At 48.3% G+C, this 15,436-nt stretch overlaps 1 protein-coding gene across 3 annotated transcripts; it reads right to left on the reverse strand.

The window, feature by feature from the left end:
- Window positions 1-298: 298 nt before the first annotated feature.
- Calcoco1 (calcium binding and coiled-coil domain 1) lies at window positions 299-14,884 on the reverse strand. Of its 3 annotated transcripts, none has more exons than XM_013032524.1 (15): window positions 14,767-14,884; window positions 14,477-14,656; window positions 14,080-14,182; window positions 13,058-13,248; window positions 10,950-11,108; window positions 10,220-10,368; window positions 8,871-8,961; window positions 5,716-5,871; window positions 5,260-5,514; window positions 4,252-4,377; window positions 3,214-3,309; window positions 2,731-2,839; window positions 2,335-2,534; window positions 1,866-1,972; window positions 299-468 (listed from the first exon to the last, which is right to left on the reverse strand). In XM_013032524.1, exons 2-15 carry the CDS (start codon window positions 14,630-14,632, stop codon window positions 426-428), a joined length of 1,941 nt encoding a protein of 646 aa, XP_012887978.1. In that variant the 5' UTR covers window positions 14,633-14,656; window positions 14,767-14,884; the 3' UTR covers window positions 299-425. The 3 variants fall into 3 exon arrangements, with proteins under 3 accessions (XP_012887978.1, XP_012887977.1, XP_012887979.1); XM_013032523.1 differs by having other exon boundaries at window positions 299-825; XM_013032525.1 differs by lacking the exon at window positions 1,866-1,972.
- Between the last annotated feature and the right edge of the window lie 552 nt (window positions 14,885-15,436).

A 15,436-nucleotide genomic window follows, 5' to 3' on the forward strand; every position in this document is an offset into this window, starting at 1 on the left:
GGAAGGGCAGGAGAGAGAGTAAAAGAATCCTTAAAAATAGAAAAGAAACCTTGAGACTTAATAGCTAAAGCATGGAAGGGACTGGGGTGGGGTGGGGAAGGAAATAAGGAATGTGGGGGGGGGAACCAAGAGAGAAAATGATAAAGCGGAGAACTAAGAGGGGCCTGAAGAGGTCATGACATTCATGCTGCAGGACCCAGAGAAAAATTCAGGTAAACAAACAAACCTCAAATAGGAGAGGGTGGGGACCCCCAGGAACTGGCTTTGGGGCCTCAGAAAGGGGAGTGTGTATGAATGTGTGTGTGTGTTCACAAGTGTGTGGGGGGGTGGCTGTATATCCGAAGCAAGCAACCATGGCTAGTAGTGGACGATTCTATTCCCACAAGGGAAGGTCTCCTCCATCCTGGCTTCCTTCAAAAGCGCCTTCAGGGGGTCAACTCAGCCACTGCTTCCAAGGACGACCCCTGCCTGGGACAAAAAAGCCAGGTGGGAGAGGATGAAGTTAGAAAGCTTGGGATGCAGACAGGGCCTACACAAGTGGTTCTTAGGGAGCAGAGTATCATGGAGCCTGGTGTGGTAGAACACGGGTGGGAGGTGAGCGGGCGTGTGGGAGTGTATGTTGGTGCATGTGCTGGGGAGAGGTGAGGTCACTCGAAGGTGAAAGGGTCTTGGGTGCTGAAAAAGAAGTGTCCATCCATGTGGTCCTCCAGGGTATCCTTGTCACTGTCGGCAGGGAAGCGCTCCTTACAGATAGGACACTCCTTCCATGGGGGGGTGCCAGGACCCCCAGTGCTGGCCTCTGACAGGGGACCCACTGCAAAGCCACTAAAGAGAGATGGAGGGGAAAGGGAGAGGGTCAGCATGCTCCATTGCTTTCTTGACTTGTGGGCCTCAGGGAGTAGGGACTCGTGTCTGGCTCCCCACATTATATGGCTCCTAAGTGCAGCCTCCTGGTCCTTCCGGGCCAGCCTCTGCGGTGACATCTTTCTCTTCATGATACTAGATGCCTTGGTTTTCCTGATTCCCATGTCCTCTCTTCTTGAATCCCTGCTGGTCTCTGTAGTGCAGGACCCCATCCCCCAACCTCCTGCTCTCCTCCCTCCATCTCTGTCTGCTGGCTAATGAGGCTGAAAATGAGTCTGACATCGTCCTTCATCTTCCCGCTCCAGCTGAGGAGGATGACAGCATGGCCCCTCCCTGCCCGAGCCCATCTCCCATCCAGGCAAAGCCAGGGGCTTCATGATGAAATCTCTCCTTCCCAGGCCCTCACTGCTTGATCAGGGCAGAAGAAGAAAGGCAGAAGGGGGTAATTTTAATACCTGAGTCCCCCAACCTGGTAATTCTCCCAGAGAGAATCTCCTGGGACAGTTGTGTGTGTGTGTATATGTGTGTATGTGCGTGTGTGTGCGCGCGCGTGCACAAAGCACAGCAGTCTCAGATGTAGCTAGACAGATGCCACATCCCTGTTTTCTGTCAGTCCTTATCCCTGGGGGCCTTGGTCACCTCCCTTCAACCCTCAAGGAGCCTAGGTACCTACCTAGTGGTTGGGGAAGGGGCAGGGGCAGAAGAGAGGGGATGCAGGGCAATTTGGGCTCCACGGAAGATGGTGCTAGAACAACATAGAAGCCAGTTTAAAGGCAGGGCCTCTGAATGCAAAGGTAAGACAGAGGGAGAGATGACCTGAAGGCACGTGGGATCTGGAGCGGTGGGTAATGGCTCTCTGCCAACCACCCGGTTTATCTCCTTCCTTGGCTGAGGCTAAGGAGAGGGAGGCTTGGGGCAGAGCAGGAAGACACAGCTCACATGGATGTCCTCTCCCACTGCTCTCCCCCCTCTTCCCTCCTGTGCTCCCCCACTGTGCTCACCTGGCCATATCATAGAAGGCATTGCCCAGTTCAGGGAGCAGCAGACTGGCCTCCTCACCCCCACTCTGCACGGCTGCCATCAGAACTGATTTCTCATCCTCAGCCTCCTGAGCACCAAAGAGACAGGGCAGGGTTTTGGGGAGGAGTTCCCAGGCTGGGACATGACACACTGGGACATGTAAGGGAAGAGAAGCCAAGGCTGGGACAGTGAGCAGAGTGGCTGAGGGAAGAGCAAGGTCAGAGAGTGTTTGGAAGGAGACTGGTGGAAGCGGAGAGGATACTGGGCTGGACTGGGTTTGAAGTTGGTCTGTTGGTAGCTCTGCAGAGAGGCTGAACCTGCCTCCTCTCCCTTGAAGATAGAGTCCTGGATGACACAGACCTGCTGTGTCATCCAGGGGGCGAGGTTAGGACTCAGGAATGGCCCTCTCCCCTTCATGCTGCCTCTGCCAGGCCTCTCCTCATTGCTCACCGAGTCAGAGCTACTGTCCTCAGCTGGACCTGAGAGGTGGGCTGCAATGGGTGCAGGTTGGCTGATGACAACGAGGGCAGAAGACTCTCGGGGCCCGGCAGGAGAGGAGCCTGGATCTCCACGCTCACACAGGCCATAGGGTGGGAGCCGCATGTCTTCTGGGGACTCATCTTCTGAGTCTGTCAGAGCCAAAGGGCAGCCTGTAGGAGAGACAGGTGGATCAGCTTACACCTCCTCTGCAGGAGGGAGACAGTTCAACTCAATCGGGGCTGGAGTCTGGGAAGGAAAAAGGCAAAACACAGAGGAGGCAGAGGCAGCTCCTAGGGCATGGGGTGGAGCCTTCCTCCAGAGGGGAAGGGGAGGCGGGGAAGTGGACAAGACAGGGAGTATACAGACTCAGCCCTGCTGTGGCTTCCTCGTCCTCTGTAGCAGCATCCTCATCCCACTTCTCATCTGCCACCTTCTCCAGGCGGGCCTCCAACTTCCTCATGTACTCTAGCAGTTCCTGCAGTTTGGGGAAGAAAGAGGCAGGTGCTGGGGGCTGGGAAGGTGCCCGTCTTGCTGGCTTACCCAGCCTTCCCTGGCTCTGGTGAACTTGAGCTCCTTGGGATTAGATGTCTTCACGGCAGGAGGCAGATCCCCTTACCAGGAACTCTCCTCCATTGGTATTTCCCTCCCTTCTCTTGGCACTCCTCCCCTGTGCCGAGGCAGCTATAACAAGTGCCAGGGTCCCCCGTTTAGTCTCTGGGCCCTCTTAGAGAATCTGGTTTCTAAGCCAAGAGATGACAAGAAGATACAGAGTTTTCAATCCCTGAGTCCATTTTTGCTGAGTAACTGGAGCTCTCTCTGGATGCTGAGGCCTGGGTTAGGGGTTCTCACCTGCTTCTCCACTTGCAGTTGCTCTTTCTCTTTCTGAAGCACACGCAGGGCTGACCGCAGCTCTGTCAGCTCTCGCTTACTTTCTGATAACTGCACCTGAGGGAAAAGAGCCGATGGAACCTTGAGCCTAGAATGTGCCTCCAAGAACCTGGGGTCTGGGTGTCCTGCACCAGCCCTTTAACACCAGGCTGCCCCACCCTCCGCTCCTCTCCTGCTCTGACACATGCAATGTTCCTCCTTCCCTGGAGACTCAGTCTCCTCAATAACCTCCCCAACTACGGGTCTTGATCACAGCAAGGACCTCTATAATTTCCCTACGAGTCACCCCTACGTGGCCCAGACGTGCAGAAAGGGACATTGTACACTTAAACCAATGGGGGCTTGGGGGTATACAAATAAGATATCACCCTATATATAAGTGGGCATTAGAGAAGTGAGGGGGGGACAGAGGAGAAGAAAGAGAGGAGAGAAAGAGGAGAAAAAGACAGGAGAGAAAGGAGAGAGGATAGAAGAGAGAAACAGGAGAGAGGACAGAGGGAGAGACAGGAGAGAGAAAAGAGAGAGAGGAGAAAGAGAGAGGGAGAGAGCAGAGAGAAAAGAGAAAGCAGAGAGGAGGAGAGACAGAAAAAGAGTGAGTGAGGAGAGAGAGAGGAGAGAAAGGAGAGAAGAGCGAGGGAAAGAGGAGAGAGAAAAGAGAGCAGAGAGGAGACAGAGAAAAAGAGGGAGATGAGAGTGAGGAGAGAAAGGAGAGAAGAGAGGGAAAGAACAGAGGGAGAGAGCAGAGAGGATAGAAGAGAAGAGAAAGAGGGAGAAAGCAGAGAGAAAAGAGAGAGCAGAGAGCAGAGAGGAGAGACAGAGAGAGAAAAAGAGGAGAGTGAGGAGAGAGAGGAGAGAAGAGAGAAGAGAGAGGGAGAGAGGAAAGAGAGAAGACAGATCAGAGAGGAAGAGGATAGAGGGAGAGAGAGAGGAGAGGGAAGAGAGAAGGGGCCACTTTGGCTCAGGACACACGATCGGACCCCTAGTGGCCTGGAGTCTCACCAGGCTAGAATCCTTTTCCCGGGCCAGCTCTGTCTTGAACATGTGGCTCTGGCTTCTCTCATCCTGCACTGCCTTCTCTAGCCGTAGGATCTCCGCACTCAGCTTCAGGATCTTGTCCTTCTCTGCCTGGAGATAGTCATAAAAGAGAACGAGAGGGCAGAGGTGAGGAAAAAGGGATGCCACTGGAACAGTGCCATTCCTCACTGCACCTCTTCATTTACTGGACTGGATTGTTCCTGAGCTATTTCCCCTTAGTGCCTTCTTCATTTCCCACACTCCTTGAATGCAGTAGAGGACATGACAGACAGCAAGCTGCTGTGCTGATCAGCAATGAGCATCATGGCCTACTGCCTGTACCAGGAAGATGGTAACTAAGGAAGACTAAAGATAGCAACTAAGATTGGTAACTAAGGAAGTTGTTATGGTGATGAAGACTTAGTCCTAACCATATCCTTGAAGGCAAAGGGTGCCTTCCCTGAAGGTGCTCCCCCAAGTCTTCTGAGGTTCTTCGTGTGTGTGTGTGTGTGTGTGTGTGTGTTAGAAACTGGCTCTTTTTTTTTGCAAGGGGGGGAGGTGCCAGTCACGAGGCTTGAACTTAGAACCTAGGGCTCAAGGCTAGCATTCTACCACTTGAGCCACAGCTCCACTTCTCACTTTTTGGCAGTTTATTGGAAATAAAGTCTCATGGGCTTTTCTGCATGAGCTAGCTTCAAGTCATGATCCTCAGATCTCAGTCTCCTGAGTAGCTAGGATTACAGGCATGAGCCATTGGCACTTGGCCGGGCTGGCACTTTCATTAGCTTTCTTTGCTGGTGAATGGGAGATGGATCTCCAATTTTATCTATGGACGTGACTGCTCAGGCTGTCTGAGCTGCGATCCTCAGATCTCAACCTCCTGAATAGCTAGAATTTCAGGCATGAGCCACTGGCACCTGCTTCCTCTGCTTCCGTGCTCCAGAAGGGCCTGATCACATGTAGGTGAGACTGACAGTTCCCACTGCCCTCTACCTCCACATTCTGCAGTAGCCCGGCCCGCTCCTTGCTCCATTGGCACTTTTCCTCTTTCAGGTGCAGACTGAGCTCAGCCAGCCTGCCATTGACTTCAGCCACCTCCAGGCGGCTGCGGTGCAGCTCAGCTATGGTGCGGTCCCTTGCTCCTGCAGCGCTGGCCAACTCTTCCCCGAGCAGAGCAGCTTTCTGCTGGCTTGAGGCTGCAAGCTCCTGAACTCCGCGAAGCTGCTCCTTCAGGGGCTCCAGCTCAGCCTCAGGATAAAGGGGACAGAGATCAGTGTTCCCAATGAATCACTCATGAACCATCTCTCTCCCATCCCAAATGCAATAGCATTGAGAACAGTGCTATTCACGTAGTCATGTTTTTGACCCTTGTCTATGGACATCCAAATACTTCTATAACTAGTGTTTGGACCTGGCACCGCTTCCTGCTGTCTGAGGATCTTCACTCACCACTCTCTGTTGGGCCTGGCTGAGGGTGTCCTTCATGTGAGCCACCTTGTCCTTCAGGCGCTGGGTCTGAGCACTCTGTTCCTCCTGTTGGCCCTTGGCCTCCTGCAGCTCCATGTTTAAGCGATGGTTCTCTTTTCGTGCCACTTGGAGCTCGGCCTGATGGCAGCAGAAAGTAGGTAAGAAAAGGCTAGGAAGCAAGTGACCTCTGTTGTTGTGATGAGGGAAATGTTAAGGTCCATCTTTTAGATTAAACACAAACTTAAGCATTTGGTTCTTGCCAGTACTTATCAATTTTTTTTTTGGTGCCAGTCTTGGAGTTAAAATCAGGGCCTGCGTGCTTGTTTCTCAACTTTTGTACTCGAGGCTAGTGCTCTACCCCTTGGAACCATGCCTCCACTTTCAGTTTTTTGACAGTTCACTGGAGGTAAGAGTTTTACAACATTCCTGCCTAGGCTGGCTTTGAACAACAGTTCTTAGATCTCAGCCTCCTGAGTAGCTAGGATTATAGGTGTGAACCACTGGCACTCAGCTTGCAAGCACTTGAGTCTGCAGCCGAAAGGGACTTGCTTTTGAACATCTGGTTTCCAGCTGCCATAAGCATCACAGTCTGGGGTCTTAGATGTAGGTGTCCCCCATTACACTTCTACCTTCCTCCTTTTCTGTTTAAATCAAAACTCAGTTTGAATGTCCTACAGGCCTTTCAAACAGCATATTCTACATTTCCTACCTCTCATCCCAGTAGTATAGGCTGGCCTCAAACTCATGATCCATTGACTTCTGCTTTCTGAGTGCTGAGATTACAGGCTAAGCCACCATACCTGGACTTGCCTTATCTTTTCAAGTCTCATTTCTACTTACCATGTTGCCCAGGCTGGATATTTTGGTGCTATGCTTAGCACTGTTTTCTCCCCAATGCCCACAGGAAAGCCAGCTTCCACCTTGGACAAAGCCATTTTTCTTTTCCTATTACTGCCACATTAACTCAGGTTTTAGTTATTTCTTAGATGACTGAATAACCTCAAAACTAGTTTATTTTCCACAAGGCAATCAGATTAACATTCTGTAAATAGTTTTTTAAGAAAACATCAGGGGCTGGGAAGTTGGCTCAGTGGTAGAGTGCTTGCCTTCCATGCATGAGGCCCTGGGATTAATTCCTCAGCACCACATAAGCAGAAAAAGAGCCGAAAGTGGCGCTGTGGCTTAAATGGTAGGGTGCTAGCCTTGAGCTGAAGAGCTGAGAGACAGCGTCCAGGCCCAGAGTTCAGCCCCCACAACTGACAAAACAAAACAAAAAAAAACTAATTTTAAGCTGGGCACTGGTGGCTCACACCTGTAATCCTAGCTATTCAGGAGGCTGAGATCTGAGGATCATGGTTCAAAGCCAGTCCTGTCAGGAAAAGCTGTGAAACTCTTATCTCCAATAAACCACCAGAAAACCAGAAGTGGCGATGTGGCTCTAGTGGTAGAGCACTAGCCTTGAGCTGAAGAGCTAGGGACAGTGCCCAGGCCCAGAGTTCAATCCAAACGACCAACCAAAAAAAAAATTACCTAAGTGCTCAAGTTAACATAATAGAAATCACTAATTCATCAATGTGTGCTTCTAAATAACCTCAGAAAAAAGTCTATTATGTTTTTATGGAAGAAACCTATAAACAGATTGCAAGGTGAACAGTTTAAAATATGTGATTATTTGCACCTACTTGTGTGCAACTCAAGTGTGTGCAATACTGTACAACCAAACAAAATGCAGAAATACATTCATTATTAATGCTGACAGAACATTCATTATCTCTAATTTTAAAGTTTGGTATCCATCAAAAATAATTAGCCAGGTTCCCTTGAGCGCGACAGTGCCCAGGCCCTGAATTCAAGCTCCTATAACTACACACACACACACACACACACACACACGTTATAATACATGTATACATACATGTATATATATGTATATATGTGTATATACACACATATATATTTATATTTATTTATTTATTTGCCTTTTTTTTTCCTGATTGATCCTGGGGCTTGAACTCTGGGCTTGGGTGCTGTGCTCTTCAGCTCAAGGAGAGTGCTCTACCGCTTAAGCCATAGCACCACTTCTGGTTTTCTAGTGGTTTACTGGAGATAAGAGTCTCAGGGACTTTCCTGCCCAGGCTGGCTTTGAACCATGATCCTCAGATCTCAGCCTCCTTAATAGCTAGGATTACAGGTATGAGCCACCGGCACCTGGCTTGCCTTTCTTTTTTGAGCTAGGGTCACACATCAACCCAGACTCAAACTTTCGATCTCTTAAGCCTCTAGAATGCTGGGATTATAGGCATATAGCACCATGCCCAGCCACTTAATTGCTTTCATTACTTGATAAGTACATGCATTACATTTGAATTCATAAACTAAAATTAAATGCTGCTTTTATTGATTTAAACTGCGAGGTTCCCACATAAGATGTAAAACTTCATTCAGGGCAGGAGAAGAAGTGTTCTAGAAATAAAAAAGTTGGAAGTAGTAGGCTAGTTCATACATCCTTTTCTTCTTCCTTTCTTTTTTTGTCGGTTGTTGGGCTTGGGTGCTGTCCCTGCACTCTTCAGCTCAAGGCGAGCGCTCTACCGCTTGAGCCAAAGCACCACTTCTGGTTTTCTAGTTTTTTTTTTTTATTGGAGATAAGTCTCATGGAGTTTCCTGCCCAGGCTGGCTTTGAACTGTGATCCTCAGATCTCAGCCTCCTGAGTAGCTAGGATTACAGGCGTGAGCTACCAGCACCCGGCTCTTCTTCCTTTCTTTTACCCCATGTTTATCTATTTCTTCTTTTTCTTTTTTTTTTTGCTGGTCATGGGGCTTGAACTCCGGGCTTGGGCGCTGTCCCTGCGCTTTTCAGCTCAAGGCAAGAGCTCTACCGCTTGAGCTACAGTGCCACTTCTGATTTTCTAGTGGTTTATTGGAGATAAGAGTCTCATGGACTTTCCTGCCCGGGCTGACTTTGAACTGTGATCTTCAGATCTCAGCCTCCTGAGTAGCTAGGATTAAAGGCATGAGCTACAAGCACCTCGCCTATTTCTTCTTTTAGACAATGGCTTACCAGCCAAAAATGGCCTTGACCTCACAATCCTTGATGAACACAGGCGGAACAACTGAGAAAGCAAAGCAGCTCTGCTTACCTCACTTTGCTCCTTGTCTGCTTGGACTTCCTTCAGCTGGCCCATGAGTTTCTCTTGTTCCCGAGTCAGGGCCTTTACTGTGTCTCTAACCCTGTGAGTGGGGACAACATGCTGGATCATCTGGTAATCCAGAGAAGGACTGAGGACTCAGAACTTTGTCCTGTGTTCTTCCACTGGTGCCCCTCAAGGCCTAGACCTCCACTTCTGGAATGCTCAACTCCCCACACCAGAGAATCTAGTTCAAAATCTCAAGAACCCATAGTTTCTAGCTCTAGAGTATGATCTAAATACAAGCCATTTAACCTTTTGCTTTATGTAGCATTTTAAGGAATGTTCTGTTGATGGTTCCCTGGCTATTTTCACTCACTCAAGAGATCAGAATCACCAAGGCATGATGGCTCACATCTATAATCCTAGCTACTCAGGAGGCTAAGTTCCAAAAATAGCCCAAGGAGAAAAGTATTTGAGACTCTCATCTCCAATTGACCACCAAAAAAGCTGGAAGTAGAAGTGTGGCTCAAGTGAAAAAGTGCTAGCCTTGAACAAAAAAGAAAAGGGACAGCATGCAGGCCTTGAGTTCAGTCCTCAGTACTGGCATGAGACAGGGAGAGAGGAAGAGATGGACAGAAGAAAGAGGGACAGAGGAGGAGAAAGGGAGAGAGAGGAAGAGAAGGAGGAAAAGGGAGAGGAGAGAGAGAGGGGAGAGAGAGAGAGAGAGAGAGAGAGAGAGAGAGAGAGATTTCATAACACTTCTGGATTACCAGTCCCACTCTTTCTTTTTTCCAGTACCAGGGATTGCAAGCCAGTCTTACATTAAAAGCCAATCTAGGCAAGTGCTCTATCACTGAGCTCTAACTTTAGCTAAACATCTCTTAGTAATGAAAATAGAATCTGTGTCTCTCCTGTGGTTAAAAATATTCTTGAGACAGGGTCTGGCTATGTTGTCCAGGCTGTCATCAAATTCTTGAGCTCAGGCTACCCTATCCTCCTGCCTCAGCTTCCCAAGTAGCTGAGACTCAGAGGTATACCATCCTCAAGTAAAATTTGAAATCCATCCTCTCTTATCTTACATGTTCTAGCCTATCTCTTCTTTCAAATCCTTCACTACTAGTTCTGCTTAGCTTTTGCTGCAGTAAGTGGCAACTACGATTGTTTCTGAAGGTGGGAAACACAGCATAGCATCAGGAAAGATGGAAGAGAATCAGCAGAAAGAATCTCCAGTAAGAGGATTACCCCTAGGGAGAGAAAGGACACAGAAACCAGATGAGACAGAAAGCAGGCATCTGAAACAGGAGGCTGGAGTGTGGAGGTCACTGGAAATGAGAAGCGATAGAAGGGGCGGGGCTCACCTGTCCAGCTCCACCTCCTTTGTCAGCACTTTCTCACTGATGGTTTGGATGTCATCCTCCAGCTCCAGGATGCGCGCTACGTGATCTCCCTGTTGCTGGCTCAGGATGTCCCTCTCCTCTGTGAGCTCCCCATAGGACCGAGAAAGCCCCTGGAATTCAAGTCCCAAAGGAAGGAGACAGAGGGTGAAATTCATCTCTCAAAGAGCAGGACAGAAGTTTCACAGGAACACAAAAGCACTGGATCACTTCTAGCTCTGGTCTACCACCTTTCTTCAAAAGGAAATGTATGGGGCCATGGCTTTACCTGGGAATATGGCCATCTCCACTTTATAGGGGAGGTAATCCCCTTTCTCTCTCAGAAACCTACTTCTTTGATGTCAAGATTGTCTTTTATTTTTCTCTTGGTGCCAATACTGGGGATTGAACTCAGAGCCTGGGCACTGTCCCTTAGCTTTTCAGGTTCGAGGCTGGTGTTCTACCTCTTGAGCTACACCTCTACTTCTGGCCTTTGCTAGTTAATGAGATAAAAGTATCTCATGGATTTTCCTACCCAGACTGATTTTGAACCACAATCCTCAGATATCTGCCTCCTGAGGATTACAAGCATGAACCACCAATGTCTGACCTAAGTTCATCTTAAAAGCCAGCGAATATCTCTCCTTTCCTCTCTTTTGATTTTGGACTCTGAGCGCGCCCTCAGCTCCCATTCCCTCCAAGGCCTGATTCTTACCTTGTATTGCTCTGTGAGCTCTGCATGCTCCCGTCTGGTGGTGGCCAGGGCTGGCTCCAGCTCCTGCACCCGGCTCCTCAGCTCTGTCACCTGCTCCTCCAACTGCAGCTTCAGTTGCATCAGGTCATTCCGTTCTTGCTGGCTCTCATCCAGCTGGTTCTACGGGGACAAGGTGAGAGGAGTGTGCCTGTGAGGCACCGGTTCTAATGTCTGGCTATTCTCTAGATACATTTCAGCACTGGGAAGCCGTGATGGAATGAGATGCAAAAGGGTGAGCAGGGGAGGCTTGGTGTGTGGCAGAATCCCTCCATGCACTTATTAGAGTTGGGGTTCTAGAAGGCAGGATTGTCCGTATTATAGAAAGGCTATCCACTCTCATCTATGGAGCTCCTCAGGAAGTAAATTACTGCCTCCTCACAGGTTCCTCACCTTCACTGAGGAAGTCTTCCTTGCTAATATTTGCCTCTATTCTCTAATTCCTCTCTATCTAGTCCACTAGTAATACAAGCCACATGAAAAAATTTATTTGGCCAGACGCTAGTGGCTCACACCTGTAATCCTCGCTACTTAGAAGACTGAGATCTGAGGATCATGGTTCAAAGCCAGCCCAGGCAGGAAAGTCTGTAAGACTCTTATCTTCAATTAACTACCAGAGAACCAGACGTAGTGCTGTGGCTCAAGTGGTTGAGCACCCATCTTGAACTGAAGAGCTTAGGGACAGTACCCAGGCCCAGAGTTCAAGCCCACCACCAACTAAAAAAAAAATTTGTGTTTTGGTCAGCCTTGGGACTTGAACTCATGGCCCAGGCACTGTCCCTGAGTTCTTCTGCTCAAAGCTAGTGTTCTACCACTTTGAGCCACAGTGCCACTTCAGATTTTCTGGTGGTTAATTGGAGATAAGAGTTTCACAGATTTGGGCCAGAATGTAGCTCAGTGGCAAAGTGCTTGCCTAGTAAGTGCAATGTCCTGGGTTTGATACCCAGTACCAAAAAAAGAAAAGACAAAAAAAAAAAAAAGAATTTCACAGATTTTCCTGCCTGGGCTGGCTTTGATCCACAATCTTCAGATCTCAGCCCCTTGAGTAGCTACAATTACAGGCATGAACCATGAACCACCAGTGCCTGGTTCACATGAAAGTTTAAATTTCCTAGCTGCCAATTCTTTTTTTTATTTTTATTTATTTATTTTTGTTGGTCATGGGGCTTGAACTCTGGGCTTGGGCACTGTCCCTGAGCTCTTCAGCTCAAGGCGAATGCTCTACTGCTTGAGCTATAATGCCAACTCTGGTTTTCTGGTGGTTTATTGGAGATAAGAGTCTCACAGACTTTCCTGCCTGGGCTGGCTTTAAACCGTGGTCCTCAGATCTCAGCCTCCTGAATAGCTAGAATTGCAGGCGTGAGCCACCGGTGCCTGGCTCCTAGCTGTCATTTCTTTCTTTCTTTTGTTTTTTTGTTTTTTGGTTGGATGTGGGGCTTGAACTCTGGGCCTGGGCACTGTCCCTCAGTTCTTCAATTCAAAACTAGCGCTCTACTACTTAAGCCACAGAGCCACTTCTGGATTTTTCTGTTTATGTGGTGCTGAGGAATTGAACCCAGGGCCTCATGCATGCGAGGCAGGCACTCTACCACTGAGCCACCTTCCCAGCCTAGCTGCCATTTCTAAAAAGTAACAAGAAATACGTGATACACATTGTTACAATACCTTCTTTAACCCAGTCAAATTCAAATTATCATACTTATCGTGTAATCAGTTTATAAATCATTGAGCTCTTTTACAATATGTTTTTTTAATACTGTCTTCACCCAGCAATTATCTTGCTAGTGATGTACCTCAATTTGGATTAAGCACACCTGAAGTGTTAAGAGCCATCTATAGTTAGTGTCTCTGTGCTGAATGGACAGGACAGGGCTGGGACCCCACCAATCTGCTGCCTCTCCTCCCTTGTTCTGTAGGCAGCTCCCATTCTCTCTTTCCTGGAGTGGCCTCCTTCTACCCTGTAGCTCTTCCTCTAGGGCAGAAAGTTACACTTGCCTGGGGATAGCTTGCTTTCCTGCTTCATATGTTGCCGTCTACATGAAGTTGTTACAAGTCTGTTGTCCTTTTTTTACCTGTAGCACAGTGGCCTTGGGGACAACCAGCAGAATGTCAGAGCCACCATCAGCTTCTTCCAGGGTCACCAGCTCATCCATGGGCCTTGGCTCTCGGAACTGGAAGGGGGGGCTCTGCCCACACACCCGTCCCTGGCGATTCACGTATCGGAACTGGTAGAGTTGAGCCCCCGGTTTGGGCAGGTAACTAGCTGTAGGAAGAAGAATGGACTGAGGACCCTAATATGATCCCAGACTTTCAAGTCTCAGCAGGTCCCTCTTCTCCTTAGATTGCCACAATGTCCACTGTCTGTGGCTCTGTCTCCTATACTGCTTCCCCCTTCCACCTCCTATAGGCTATTTCTGTTCTGTAGGATACTCTCCTCCTCCTGTCTCCTTAGCCTTCTGCTTCCTTTTTCCTAAACCTCTGCCCTTCTCTCATCCTCATAGTATATGCTAGTTGCCATTTATTGAGTGCCCACCATGTGGCAAGCATTGCATGAATGTTTTTACCTGTAGCATTTCAAGTCCTCCTACTGTCCCTATAAATTGGCATCCCATTTTACTGTTAATAGTCACACAGAGGTTTAGTCATCTACCCAAGTCCAAATTGCGAGCTTTGTATCAAGGTATGTCTTCTTGAATCTTATGACCACCCTCTTCTACCCTGCCCTCTTTCCTACCCCTAGTTCCATAAGGGGAGAGTTTCTCCTTTTTTGGGTAAGTGGTAGGACCAGTTACTCTCTAACAATCTATTTTATCTGGCTCAATGAGAACCCCATGGCTCTGTATTTGATGTAATGACTATTTACTTGTTTATTTTGAGATAGGTTCTCTTTATATTGCTCAAACCAGCCTTGGATTCCTGGGCTCAAGTAATCTCCCTGTTTCAGCTTTCCCAATAGCTGGGACTACAGGCTCTGACATCATTTATACTTTTCTTTGTCTTCTGCGCCTTTTGTGTTTCTAAGCCCACTACCATCCTTTAAGCCTTGGCTTAAACCCTTGGCTCCTCCCTCCAATGTTCCCATCTTTCTTTGTACCTTGGAACTGGACACTGGCATGAGTAGGGGAGCCATCAGTTGTGCTTTCTGGCACTGACGACCATACAAAAGTGTGGTAATCCCGAACACAGGCAGCTTCCACCTGTGACAATGTAAGGGAGGAGAGGCGTAAGGAGATGGGTCTACCATGTATGGATGATAAAAGAGGCAGAGAGATTGAATGAGGGAGGAGGATGGTGTTATGGTGGCAGGGATAAGAGATAAAGTAAGTAAAGGGACAGTAATGTCAGGAGAAAGCAAGGGTAGGAGAGAAAGAAGATGCCTTTTGCTTCTACAAATGGCCTCTGTCATCTGTGCCATCTTCCTCTCTATCAACCTAGTCATTCCCCATATTTCAACCAACCAGTGTCCCAAAACCCTGAACCCAAAGACATACCTTGAAGATGCCAATCCAGTCACTGGCACTGGGCACGGTGCCTGGGGGGAGGGTGTAATGACATTCCACCTTTGTGTTGGGTATGTAGGTCCGGGCTACATTTAGAAAGTTGACTCCACCCCGGGATGGTATCCGGCTTAGTAATGATTCTTCCATTCTGCCTTTGAGATATCTGCCTGCCTATGAAGGAAAGGGTTGATATCCTAAAGTTTCTCCATTATGGCTCCCTCCCCCAAACTCTATCCCTATCCTCCCACAGCCTATCTTTACACATGGGGATCAGCACATACCTGATTTCCAGCTGCTGAGGGAGTTTTTTTTTTAAGGTATCACTCTTTTTGTTGTTGTTGTTGTTGATGTTGTTTTTGGTTGAACTCTGGGCCTGGGCGCTGTCCCTCAGCTCTTCAGTTCAAGGCTAGTGCTCTACCACTTGAGTTACAGCGCAACTTCCCGTTTTCTGGTGGTTAATTGGAGATAAGAGTCTCATGGACTTTGCTGCACCAGCTGGCTTTGAACTGTGATCCTCAGATCTCAGACTCCTGAGTAGCTAGGATTACAGGCGTAAGCCAACAGTGCTAGGTTAAAGGTATCACTCTTAATTTCTAGGACCTATGTCTGGCCTTTTTATGTGAACTCCCAGCCTGTGTCATGCTGTATTCTTTCTGGCTCATAAGCCCTTCAATTCTAACTTCAACTCCTCTTTATTATTCCACTGACCAAGTCTCAGTATCCTAGGTTCTGCCGCTCAGTCTTCCCTTTTCACATTCTATTCTCCTAGAGCATTCCAAATTCTCTTGCCCCATTTCATTCCCCACATCTTCTAACTCTTTCATTTAAAATCCAACTGAAAGGATGGGAATGTGGCTTAGTAGCAGAGTGCTTCCCTAGCATGCATGAAGCTCTGGCTTTGATTCCTTAGTACCACATAAAGAGAAAAAGTGGAAGTGGAGCTTTGGCTCA

The sequence above is a fragment of the Dipodomys ordii genome, unplaced genomic scaffold, assembly GCF_000151885.1.
Source record: "Dipodomys ordii isolate 6190 unplaced genomic scaffold, Dord_2.0 Scaffold155, whole genome shotgun sequence".
Classification (NCBI taxonomy): Eukaryota; Metazoa; Chordata; class Mammalia; order Rodentia; family Heteromyidae; genus Dipodomys; species Dipodomys ordii.

Coding starts and splice junctions, on each gene's coding strand:
- Calcoco1 (XM_013032523.1), bottom strand. CDS start 14,632: ATGGAAGAATCATTACTAAGCCGGATACCATCCCGGGGTGGAGTCAAC. Junction 14,183..14,476: donor ACTGGATTGGCATCTTCAAG/GTATGTCTTTGG, acceptor ACATTGTCACAG/GTGGAAGCTGCCTGTGTTCG. Junction 2,535..2,730: donor GGAAGCCACAGCAGGGCTGA/GTCTGTATACTC, acceptor TCTCTCCTACAG/GCTGCCCTTTGGCTCTGACA.